Source organism: Drosophila miranda, chromosome 3 (genome assembly GCF_003369915.1).
Source record: "Drosophila miranda strain MSH22 chromosome 3, D.miranda_PacBio2.1, whole genome shotgun sequence".
NCBI lineage: Eukaryota > Metazoa > Arthropoda > Insecta > Diptera > Drosophilidae > Drosophila > Drosophila miranda.
In genome coordinates, this window is record NC_046676.1 from 11,148,342 (window position 1) to 11,161,343 (window position 13,002).

Genomic DNA, 13,002 nt, shown 5'->3' on the forward strand with positions numbered 1-13,002 from the left:
ACCAATGGGTAAAAGGCACACAAGTGTCGCACAATCTCTTTGATTTTTTTTTCAGGTTAAGGTTTTGCTTGGCACCGCTAAATTTAGCACAATTTGCCGCCAATATTGACTCCACTGCAGTGTGCCAGTGCCACCATCAGCAACGCCACCCCATCGCCATCGCCATCCCCATCGTAATACACATTCACCTTCACATCACCATCCGCAAAAAGAAATAACTGCAGCCGGAGGCTCGGTATGTGGGTCAGAGTTCGGTTCACTGTCCTGTCCTCCTGTTCAACAAGTGTTTGCAATGCTGTTGATCGCATTTCAGGGGCCATTTATCACATATTAATGGCTATATAACGAGTTAATTGCATAGATGGGGATGGTCATATGCGGGATTACATAGGGGACTGTAAGCGAACGGATTTGCTGGCTTCTCTCTGCTTTGGGGGGTGGCTACGACTACGGCTACCCTTTCGAGCACAAGTAGTTTTTGCTTTAATTACTTGCCTTGTTGCCGTGGCTCCTAACTGAATTATAGTGGCATTTTGCTGGGGACAGCTTATGGCATAGGCATAGGACGTACGCCGAGACACGCTCGAGTATTGATTTTGTGTTTACACCGTGCTGCAGCACACAGCACACAGCACACAGCTCTCCTCGCCTCTCTCTCCGCTTGCCACTTGCAACACTTTCCACCTTCCACTCTGGGTTTTCGTCCCCTTCTCAGTTGTCGATGGTTTCTCGTTTCATAATAAGTTTTGCATCGATTATCCACCGTCGGAATGGGGCTTGGGGTATGCCCTAAATACGGCACAGTACAATTTGCAGGCGGTCAGTTTTCCTTGTCTTTAATTTCTATGACTTTAATTTTTCCTTTCGGGCCAAGCCACGCACTGAATTTCGTATTGATTTGGCTCACAACACTTTAAGGCCTTGTTTTAGCTGATTTGTTAGCCTTTAAATTTGTTTCAATTCACTTCATTTGATTTCGAATCGTTTGATTCGTTATTTTTTGTTAATTTTTAAGTTGATTTATTGTTTTTTTGTGTGGTAATTTTGCACGTTTTCCCGTTTTTCCTTGTTAACTTTTTAGAGGGCAACACGCAGCAGAACGGCAATGAGAGCGACAACGAGCGACGACTGACAAAGAGGAGAGGCCATGGATTTTCCGATTTTCCGCACGCCCAGTGTTGGAAACCTCCCTGTTTGCATAGAGAGCGAGCTTTTAGCATAAGCTTTTGGGGGCGCGCAAGATTTGAAAGCGGAAATAGAGAGAGCTTGAGAAATGTACATAAAGTATTCTTCGACTTAGTTTAGTTAACAACAAGTTATGTTTCTAAATATCTAATGGATGTTCCATTAATTAGTTCCAATATTCGTTTCCATTTTATTGTGAACTCATGAGAATACATGTACTTTGTGCGGTTGATTGCATTTCTTTTTAGCACTGCTTAAGAGTATAAGTATAAGTATTAGTTAGATAAAAAATGAACATTGCATAAATAAATACATAAATAGACACGATCGAGAAGTACAAGAACACAGAAATAATATGACAGAATAGACACTGAAATGAATGAGTAAGGGACGTTGGACGAAACATCAAAAATCTGTTTCGTTCGCTCCGCTTCTTGTTCTTCTACGCCTCTCTTTCTCTCCTTGGCACGATTCCCGCATTCCTGCTTTCACTGGCTGGTAGCACACCGCCGGAGCTTAAGATCCTTTTGTCCTTAAGCATAGTCCCGTGTACCCTCCAGCTTGCGCAACTGTGGGCGAAATGCAAGAGAATTGAGGAGTGTATTAGTGTTGGGGGCTGCTTCGACTTCAACGATAAGTTATGGTATGGTATTTACAAGTGCATGTGTATGTGTGTGTGTTTGTGGTGTCAGTGTGTGTGTGTTCGAGTGAAAGTGCATACACTCAATAGAAGTAATCTTCGCTCCAGGCGCCTATCAATCGGACTCTCACCTCACGTTCGTCGGCATGCGTGCGATACTTATCGGCCGCCTCCGCCGTCTTCGGCACCGGCTTCGCCTCCAGCACCTGAGTGTAGATCAGGGCAGCGGCCACGCCTCCCAGTATTGGTCCAGCCCAGTACACCCAGTGGGAGGTCCAGTTGTCCGTGGCAAAGGCCGTGCCCACCGTTCGTGCGGGATTCATGCTGGCTCCCGTGTATCGGATGGTGCCCAGATGACCCAGGGTCACGGCCATGCCAATGGCCAATGGCGCCGTATAGCGCGAGTCCGGCTTGTGGGGATCGCAGGCCCCAAACACTGTGAGCACCAGCAGGAGCCCCAGGAAGAACTCAATGCCCAGACCCTGCAGCTCTGTGATGTTCTGCGCCAAACTCGTGTGCCCCAGGCCATTGTAGTAGTCCCTATCGATGAGGATCTGTGTGTGGGGAGAAAGTCGAAATTCGATAAGAATGCAGTCTGTGCAAGGCTACTATAATGAAATTTATTATCGCCATGACATCATACATTCTTAAAATTGAGAACAGACCCACTCGTTCACTCATCCACTCAACGAAGCGGAGCAATTGTCGAAATCCGAGCAATGTTCAAACCACCGACGGAAGTGGGGCAATCAAAACCCCCAAAAGATAATGTGTAAAACAAACACGAGCATTTTGAGGCCTACTTAAACTTAATAAGCCTCTGGGATTAACCCTCAACGGGTTCTACTTCCAGTATCCCAATTCCCTTTACTCACCCGGACAGCTGCTGTTCCTGCAATGGCACCCAGACACTGGAAGACAATGTAGAAGAGGGCACGCAGGAAACTGATTCGTCCTGCCACCAGCATGCCGACAGTTACGGCCGGATTCACATGTCCACCGCTCAGGTGACCCACAATCTGAGAGGGAAAACAATGAGTATTAATTGGATTGGATCTTCTGTTTGATATGCGACTTACCGTGATGGCCATGAAGATGGAGAGACCAAAGGCCAAGGCCTTGAAGGTGCCATCCTCCACTTGGGTGCAGGCACCGCAGGCGAAAAAGTTGAGGATGAGAGTGCCCAGGAACTCCCCGATCAGGGCCTGCCACAGACGCAGCTCCTTTGACTTGAGCTCATTGAGGCCCAGCGAGTACTCGAACTTTCCCATCTTCTGCGATCAACGTTCCAACAGGGACTGACGACGGGGCTAAAAGACACGGAGAAGACTTTGCTTAGCTTGGCTCCGACTGCCATTCGTAATTAATGCATAAACCCCCCCGATTCGAATTGGAAATGGCAATGGCTGTGGCCAATTGTCAGACAAGAGCTGAGTATGGATTAAGTGTGGACATTAGATTGGCCTTAGGTGACAGCCTCGTTGGCTGCACTTCCGTTGCATTCGACTCGACGCCTAATTTGTTGACACTTTTGTCTGGTTTGCAATTAACATAAATATGTACGAGTACAAATGCATGTATTTACTGCCACTGAATCTATGGCAGAGGTTCAAATATTCAAGAAATTCCCAAAATTCTGGGCAGTATTTGCATCTCCAAGATAGCCCACTGTCGGGCTGCGTATAATTGGGGTATCTTATCAGAAATTTATCAGCTGCATTTGTGCAAACAAAAAAAAAAAGCAGGAAAAAAAGGTATATTTAATTGGCAACAAGTCGTAAAATTGAGGTAAATATTTAAGCACAACACCAGCGGCGTAGCGTAAAGTGAACAACACTCGAGAGCTGATTCGAGAGTTGGAACTGCGGCGGGGGATTGGGGATTAGGCCTCTTCTCCCCGCTCCTCTACAGTGGATTCTGTTTGCTCTGGCGACTCTTATATGGCACATTGCGGTCACGAACATTCGTCAGTCAGGCCCAAAAATGGACTAAAACTCGTTGACCATGCCCCCACATCAGATATCAGACAAACACACACACACACACGTATATATTCTATTTGTAATTTGTCTTTGCCATCAATCAGGCGATCGTTCAATGTTAATTCTCATTTGCTATGCTCACATAATATTTTCAGGCTTTTTCTTTAATGCAATCTTAATGAATTCTTGTTTTATTTGCGTCATTTATGCGGCCAGCCGTAGATACGACGAGCGCTCTGATACGGTTTGCGATCTCACATCTATGATACCTTTTTAATTGGAACTGGATGAGCAGATAGCAATTGGGTATTGACTTAAGGTTGGGCCTTTGAGAATACCCTGCAATGTTAGCCAGAAACAACCCACACAGTCGTTTGCATTGACTGCCAATACTCGTATTTGTCATCGTCGCTTGCTAATCATCATTGTAGAATAATACATTTATTCTATAATTTCAACACACAATTATAAAGTTAATTGGTTTCCATGAAGTGTAATTTCGATTGGGAAACATTCCAGAGGTGAGAAAAACACCACCCCTCCCATCTTCTTGGGCCCCTATCTGGATGAGTTGTTCGATAAAAATGTTGGAACACAATTAAAAATCTAGACAATTAATCAGCTCTGATTAAAGTTTGCTTAGCGATTGTTTTCGGCCAGCTTAAGTGATAATAGAATTGCAATTTATGGACGATAGGCGGCGGCTATAATTGAAAACAATACCTTAACCCCATTGTTTGGCTACCAGCAGTTTTTTTTTTGTTCCTGTTCCACTGCGACTGCGAATACGAGTGCGAGATATTTCTATTTTGGAATTTTCAGTGGCGCGATAATGGGGCTGTCCGTGCTAATTCGCACAATATCGGAACAATAAAGCAAAAGTTTGCTCAACAAATTAGCACAAACGGCGAGAACGAAACACACAAAATTCACACAAATTTTTGCACACCCAATTGAATGGCGAACAAAATGCATTTTGACGCATTTCAGTGTGATTTTCAGTGGCACGAAACGTGTACGAATACACTTGGGGTTCATGAACCTGAACTCTCGGACCTGAACTCGGAACTGTCTCGAAAGTGCCTTTCGGAGCCGTCGATTGCCATTAAATTTAATTCATACGCAAATCATGAGATATGTCGTTAAGGAAATTCTGGCCCAAAACAAAGATGTTTGCCATTAATTTAAGAGATATCAGGGGAATAAATCTTCTGTTGTTGATGGGCCCTGGATGACGCAATGTCTTCGTAGGCACGGAACAGGTGTCAAAATTTTATAGGCTTTGTTTTTAGCATTTAGTATTTGCGTTAATACTGTCATACTTTTGTTCGAAAAGTTGTTAAAAAATTCTAATTAAAATATACTGTATAGTATATGCCGCAAATGGCTATTTCTGCGGCCTCACAACGTATATATAGATAGCTCATCATCCTCATAGATCATCGGTTTGCTATGGTCTCATACCGTTATAAAGAAGCGAAATCGCTCCAGTTAGATCATCTCGACCTAGCCTCAATTGTCAGTGTCTGCTGATGGCATGCACCGATATAGACGGGACATTCGCAATTGTTGGTCTCAACTTTGTCACTTAAAAAGCCATAAAACTTAGTTAACTGGAATTGGTATGCAGCCACAGTCATCGAAAGCGAAGCTAGCTAATCGCGGCAACTCCTACACACGTTTTCAGAGTGAGTGCCTTGCCACAGTGGAGTCACACTAATCGCAACGGTCGGTCGGCGGTTTAAGGGTCGGGGGATCCAATTATGAAATCATTTCACTTTTCAAATTGCTGACCAACAAACCAGAAAATTGTGACCACCTATCAATCATCTAACATGGGTGTCACAGAGAGACGGATAGCGGAGGACCCCCGCGGGCCATTAGCCATTACCATATCACGGCACGGCTGCGGCTGTGGCTGTAGCCTGCTCGTAATTAAATCAGACAATAGAAAATATATAGAAATCTTAAAAGCTTATATAGATTACACGACCGAATCATTTCACGCTACGCTGAGCTCAAAGCCAAACACAAAGTCACAATATTCGCTATATTTTGGCAGCCACTGGCTCTTTTACAATATATAAAATCATATATACGATTTCTCTCGGGTTTTATTTCCCCGAATTTTGCAGAGACCAAGAGTATAATTCTATATAATTTCTATACTTTTACGATTGACACATGTCTTTTCATCTGTTTATATGATCGTTGGCCGTGGGGAAAGAAAGGCCGACTGAGAAAAGAGCTGAAAGGTGGAGACGGATAAGCATGGAGAAATTCCAACCTGAGGGCCCCTCGAAACGAATGAAGGAAATGGAGTAACAGCATCATCTACTACCACTACAGTGGAGACTGGCCACAGAGCAATCATTAGATGGTTTACCTTGTTTTTTTCTGGCTTCCACACACTTGGCACCTTTGCACTTGCTAACAGATTCAGTTCTACACTCAACAGCAAAAGACAACACTCACATACGCTTACACTCGACAAAAAAACGGATGCTGGTTACTTTTATTTTTGGGGACAGGAATCGGTTCGCTTGGAGGCGATCCGCGCACTTGGACTCGACGAAAATGAATGCGCGCCAGCATTAAAGTCAAAAACAACCGAGGCCCCAAAAGACGAAACGACGCGACGACGCGACGAAGCGAAGACGACGACGGCACCGATCGCGAGTGAAAAGAGTCGGCAATTCTCTCTCGCAGTGCTCTTCATGCTGCGCATCGACTGAGCATAAAGGAGAGCCTTAGTTGAAACTCCGGCTTAGCCGCGACACAAACCAAAGCAAATAATAATTAAATCGTTAAACAAAATCAGCGGAAAGCAATTGAAAAACATTTTATGGCATGCAAATATCAATTGTGAAATTGATACAACCCACCCACCCAACCGGGCCATCCAGCCAGCCAACCCCCCATTAGCGTCAGCAGGTGACGTTTGCAGAAAATTTTCCATCTATTGCTTATCATCGGGCCAGGAATCATGTCTTCTCTTAATTAATTTAGGGCCCGGCACACACTCGAGGGAGCCACAAAACCTTTCCATTACTGAATGAATTGCGGGGCATAAAACGTTGAAATCGAAGCACAGCCCCATTCACTTCATTCACAGATTGTGGGTGGAGGGGATTTGGGAGGTGCATTCAACTCTATTTATGAGGTATTAAGGAATATTTAAGCATAAATATATTATATTTCTGTAAATATATAGCATATCTAAGGGGAATGACTGTTCAAAACGAAGCACACTTTTATGAGGTGCGGCATAAAAGATTCACGTGTAGAATCCGCCTGTTACACGACGGGCGGGCGATATTTTACACCAACATTTTCGCAGATTTAATGCAGAAATGCAATGCACTTACCAGAGGGAATGCGACTCAAAAGCCCCCATTAGATATGGATCTTTTATTTCTAATTTCCATACATTTATTCCCCTTAGTGCAAAAATGGTAAATCAAAGCCACATTTCATTTGAAAGAAAATGTATGCCCAAGCTGGCCACACTTGACACCTGACAGGACCAACGCCCACTTTTGAGACACGGAAGGCCGTCCTTGACCGTCCTTGCCATGACATTGCGCTCCATTTGCATACAGGCCGGCGTATTCCCCGTGGATCCGGAGACCCCTCGCTATGAAATATGGCAAAAGCAAAGTAATTGTGCCTCCTCCTGACTGGCGAAATAATAAATTAGAATTCTGTTCTAAGGAAGCCATTAATTAAATCGGGCATACTTTGTTGTCAGCATTCAAAGCCATCGCGGAATGACGTGATGTAAAGGATAGGCCGTCTTCAGTGAGGAATGGGCTCTTAACTAATGGAAATTCAGGATATCTTACTTATGGCTAGTGAGTAGTTATTATATAGGCACTTTGCTATGGGACAGTGTTAGGTACACAAAGGAGGAATATAAATTATAGAGAAAGTAGAAAGGTTCAAGGGCATCGAAACCGTTTTTCAGGAAACACTTAAAAAATACCTCTAAACTATCACATTAGATTCATTGCAAAGGGATGACCTACCTGTTTGAGGGTTGTTTGAATCGCAACACGGGACCAATCGTAAAAACAGGTTCATTGACAGTAAGAGGGAGGAGAGAGAATATAAATGAGTGAAGGATCGATTTGAGAGGATTTTACATGGTTGAGAAGGAGGATTGAGATCAAAGTTAGTTCACATTATCACCGATAGGTGGCACCACCAAGTAGTAAGGATAAGGGACGCTCGCATTTTATACTGAATTACCAAATTCGCAACATGTTGCAGCAACATGTGCTTAAGCATGTGCAGCTTGGCAACATGTTGAATGTAAGTGTGCATCATATTGCTATGTTATTACGTGATCATGTTAAATAAATACTTATAAGATATGTTATTAACATTGAATTGGGAAACACTTTCTGCTATGTTATTAACTGGTCAAGCTAAATAAATACTTATAGGATATTTTATAAACATTGAATTGGGAAAACAAACGTGTGTAGTTTCTGAAATTCCTATAGAATTCCTATAGAAAACATAGGTTGGAAAACTGGGTTTCTAGATGTCCGTATAGAGGATTGAATGGTAAGAGAACACAAATTAATGGAGATATATACAGGAGCACACAAAGAATAAAATTATAATAGGAAGACATAAAAATTAATTAAAGCTACTTATAGTAAATATACGGCCGTCCCTTATCCTTACTACTTGGTGGCGCCACCTATCGGTGATAATGTGAACTAACTTCGATCTCAAACCTCCTTCTCAACCATGTAAAATCCTCTCAAATCGATCCTTCACTCATTTATATTCTCTCTCCTCCCTCTTACTGTCAATGAACCTGTTTTTACGATTGGTCCCGTGTTGCGATTCAAACAACCCTCAAACAGGTAGGTCATCCCTTAGCAATGAATCTAATGTGATAGTTTAGAGGTATTTTTTAAGTGTTTCCTGAAAAACGGTTTCGATGCCCTTGAACCTTTCTACTTTCTCTATAATTTATATTCCTCCTTTGTGTACCTAACACTGTCCCATAGCAAAGTGCCTATATAATAACTACTCTAGTGGATTGAATAGAGCTATAAAAGTTTCTTATGACCGACTTGCCAGGATCCAGGACTCAAATTTGCTATTCGCTATACCGATTACTTTATTATTCGCTCTGTTCGATATCGTTTATGTTTTGATAAGCGTTTATTTGAACAGCTTTCTTATACGCTATAGTTATCCAAAGATCTATTAATCCATTGTTGCCATTTAGTTGTTTAATCAAGTGTACTTCCGCCCTATAAAAATTATTCGTAGCAATCCCATACCAAGATCGGACTATCTTAAATCATTGAACTCCAGAGCTGGCAACAATTAATTTTCAGCGCAACGCCACTCGCATTTTAAGTAGGGGTTCTATTTTTTGAAAATATCGCGGAAGCTTACACAAGTCTCACATGCAGCCAGCACATTTCGCTTTCGTTGGAGTGTGTCTGAAGCCCCCTTGTGACCCCCCAGATTTGGGGCTTGCAAAAAAAAGGCTGAGCATCTGCGTTGGCTTATCAGCATCGGACGGCCAAGCAAATTTCCATCAATTGCTAGTTTTTATGTTCCCATTACCGTTCCCCATGTTAATGGGCACTCGATATATAACACGTACGCCATAAGTCAACAGCGGCCGTGCCTAAAACCAGCTGAAATTGAGAAAAAAAACCGCTCAAATCGCAAAGCGAAGCGGCGACAAAAAAATTTCTGTTCTTGATGTATTTTTATATAAAACAAAAAGCAATATCGCAACACGAAAGATGGGGCTAACACGAAGGCCGAAGCTGTTGATACTTTTCTCCATTCCCCATAGAACTGCGATATAAGCAAATAGTTACAGATAGATTCTATGGCATGGCTGAGTCCTACATGAGTCCATGGAAATGGTTCCTTCTCGCTCTTCAGGCTGTCAAACTAAATCGTATAGTAGTACTTCTACCCTCTGGCAGGGTATACATCAAAGTTGGGTAAACATAAATGGCAAATTCTGTACAAGCACCAAGTAGTGCTTGTGTCAATCAAGGCACTCGCTCTCTACTTTACTCTACCCAGTCGAGTGGTCCAGAGGAGGAAGAAAGAGAAGATTGAGTAGTGTAGTGTAGGTTTTTGTTAATTGCCTGCAATTTTGGATCGGCACGCGCTTCCCCGATCCGCCATCTTCTAGCCCCCATCACCGGCAGCAGGAAGTGCGCCTCGTGTGTGAGAATCAACCTTTAGTATATTTCTTTCATTCTCGTTTGCCTGATCATTGAACAGTACGAGTACGAGTGCGAGTGCGAGTGTGTGGGGAATGCGAGACGCAGATCTTACCTGTTTACCGGCTCCAACGCCCGCATAGCACTTCTGATCTCTTGCAAATATATTTCCCACGGCGCATGCGTGAAGACAACTCGAAGACAATGGCAACAGATACTCGTAGAGATACACTCAGCCCGAACCGTTAGTCATGGCTGCAGAGATGATGGAGTAGAAGTTGGAAATGTGCAAAACAAATAGCTTAACAACAATTTCGGAATTGGACTTGAGCGGGGACGTGGCTGTGGCTGTGGCTGGCCAAAAACAATAACGAGAAGAACCACAATGGCAGCGACAAACAGCCGTTTGTGTAGCCGCAAGCTGCGGCCTTATTGAAACATTATGTGTGATATATGTACAGAGAAGGCTCCACGAAACCAACAGGCGAGTGTTTACAGAGAACCATAGAAAGGAGATTGAAAAGTGATCAGAAGACCTATGACTACTATGAAGGTTCAGGTACTGAAAAGATTTTTTGTGGCGAATGGTGTTTCTTCGCAGTCTCCACTGTACTGCAGCACATGTACCCACATGATGCGATGGCTGGGCAAACGGCTAGAGCAAAAGCCATAATCAGAGCGTTGGCAAAATTTGCATACCTTCGGAGTCGGACTTGGACACTCACGCATCGCCAGACACACACGCATACACTGACTCACACAAGTGTGCATACACTGGCGAACACAGTGACTACTAACAAAGATTGATGAAGTGTCAGGCGAGGGCGAGGGGCGGGGCGGGGCGGAGAGCACGAGACAGCTGTGACATTGACCTTTATTTGAATTTTTTTTTCGGCTTGTGCCCAGCCTGAATCAATCACCCAATCACACCCTGCCATGCGTATTCCACCTGATTGATCCAATTTCGTTGGGTTACAAATACATATTTCCACCGACTCATGTACGCTTATTGTTCGGCCCCTGCTGTGCACCCGTGCAATTTATTCCGTTTATTAGCTGTCGCCCCCTACCCCTACCCCCCTTACCCCACCTACCCCACCACACACAAAACATAATAACTGTACATAAGTACATCATTCCGCAGAGCGACACAACGACAAAGCCAACACCAACGCCACAAAGCACACAAGATTAACATTATACTCTTTAAGAGGAGGGTATTATGATTTGCAGTAGAAGTTAGTTTCAATCACAGAAGGTACACATGGTACACATATATTTCTGGAAGAATCGAAGGACAATATTTGGTTTCTCTAGCTCTTATAGTCTCTGAGACATATCGACTTGGCTCTTGATCCAGAAACAGCTCCTTTATGTGGTCTGTAACGCTTCCTTCTGGGTCTTACACTCTATCACAGATATACGTAACTCCCATGGAATCGATGGATCTGCTAGGGTATCTCCACATTCGACTTTCAAAGCCAGGCCTCCCCATTTGTAGAGTCTTTCTTTGGGATCTTTGTTGGCGTTTTGTTTCGTTGTTTTTTGCACATCAAGTGGGGTCTGTCGTGGATGCCTGGAAGCACACACGGTTACAGTTACACTTCCAAACTGTTTCAATGCCACTGGAAGAGTCTGGTCTGTCTGCCCCAGCCTCTGGGCTTTAGTCTTTATGATTGTTTTGTTGCTGCTGGCATTGTTTTCACAGCATCACAAGACGCAAGTGCAGAGAAAACAGATAATTGAACAAAATACAAATTACAATTGCTTTCTGGCAATTTTTGTTAACATTTTTGCATGGATTGTAATTACAACAAAAAATAATGCCAAAAGTGCATTCAGATGGAGGGGAATGTTTCGATGGCCAAAGACCTTGCATCTCATTTTTACAGCACTCTGTCCAGGATGCTGCTCCTGCCGGCTGCTTGGTGTACTATTAAAGCCGATTAAATTGATTTATAGCATCAATTGAATGTGGCATAAAATTCTACAATTACTGTTCAATTATTACTCAAAAAGAGAGAGCCAAGTGATAATGAGTCCCAGCGGAACACAAAGAGCAAGCTTGCGGATTAAAACCGATTTCCTACATGAATGAGAATGAAATCGCTGGAGGGGCTGAGCATTGGGGCTGGGGGCGTATCCATATCAGATCTGCTGGTAATTCGACAGGCAGCATCGGTGGTCGTCCCCCGTTCGTGCGGTTTTAATGGCTAACTGGCATTAAATATAATTACTCATTAAGGTAGCAAAGTCGGTAATGTGAGGCTCCTCAGACCCCCGAATACTCGCAATTCCGTCTGAGTTTCGCTAACAGACATTCTCGTTATGGGCCACAAACAAATATTGTACTCACTTATGAGGAATTTGGCAAATGTCTTCTTTTATTTCGGGTCCCGTCGCCACTTGTTTTGTCAATAACTTGCAACTGTTGCTCTGTGGCCTGTTATGAATACTCGCCACAAGGTTCTTGCCATCAGCGCAAATCCATAATCAATATTAAAGCCGTGGAAAGTGGTTAAAAAGTGAAACTGATAAGGGGCCAGCCAGCCATAGCCATTTAGCGAAAAAAGCGGCACTAATGAGCTATAAAAACAACTGGAAAGAAAACTCTTCTTTACTCTTTAGTCTGAGGGGTTGGGGGGTGGGGCAGTCACGTGCAACGGCTGTGGATTACCAGAACCAGAACCATGTTGAGGTTTTTGCGGCTCCACAGATAAGGTCTGTTTGAGGTGATAATACTGTCTGCAGGTTCGAAATTTGAGGTTTCGCATGACCGTCACAATTCGAATAATCAAGGTATTTTTATGGCCACTCGAGGGCTGTAAACCATTCTCGTAGCACACACCACACACATCAAATGGTTAAAATGGCGTGCGAAAGGCTTTCAGGCAGTGTGCAAACCTTCAAAATGGAAACTGATGGAAACTTTCCCTCATGCTCAAAACTAAAAGCATACTTCCATCCAGAGATTATT

The 13,002-nt window shown here is 43.5% G+C and overlaps 1 protein-coding gene across 2 annotated transcripts; it reads right to left on the bottom strand.

The window, feature by feature from the left end:
- Window positions 1-1,347: 1,347 nt before the first annotated feature.
- On the bottom strand, window positions 1,348-6,399 carry LOC108160658 (aquaporin AQPcic). 2 transcript variants are annotated; one of them, XR_001775426.2, is made up of 5 exons: window positions 6,194-6,399; window positions 2,905-3,135; window positions 2,701-2,844; window positions 1,842-2,379; window positions 1,348-1,754 (listed from the first exon to the last, which is right to left on the bottom strand). XR_001775426.2 is itself a non-coding variant. In XM_017294795.2 (5 exons), the coding sequence occupies exons 2-5, from the start codon at window positions 3,094-3,096 to the stop codon at window positions 1,719-1,721; spliced, it is 795 nt and encodes a 264-aa protein (XP_017150284.1). In that variant the 5' UTR covers window positions 3,097-3,135; window positions 6,194-6,398; the 3' UTR covers window positions 1,348-1,718. The 2 variants fall into 2 exon arrangements, 1 of the variants encoding a protein (XP_017150284.1); XM_017294795.2 differs by having other exon boundaries at window positions 1,957-2,379; window positions 6,194-6,398.
- Between the last annotated feature and the right edge of the window lie 6,603 nt (window positions 6,400-13,002).

Excerpts from the sequence above, each read along its gene's own strand:
- LOC108160658 (XM_017294795.2), bottom strand. The coding sequence starts at position 3,096 with ATGGGAAAGTTCGAGTACTCGCTGGGCCTCAATGAGCTCAAGTCAAAG. Across the intron at positions 2,845-2,904 it reads CCATCTTCATGGCCATCACG|ATTGTGGGTCACCTGAGCGG; the intron begins GTAAGTCGCATA and ends TTTCCCTCTCAG. Across the intron at positions 2,380-2,700 it reads CAGGAACAGCAGCTGTCCGG|ATCCTCATCGATAGGGACTA; the intron begins GTGAGTAAAGGG and ends CCCCACACACAG.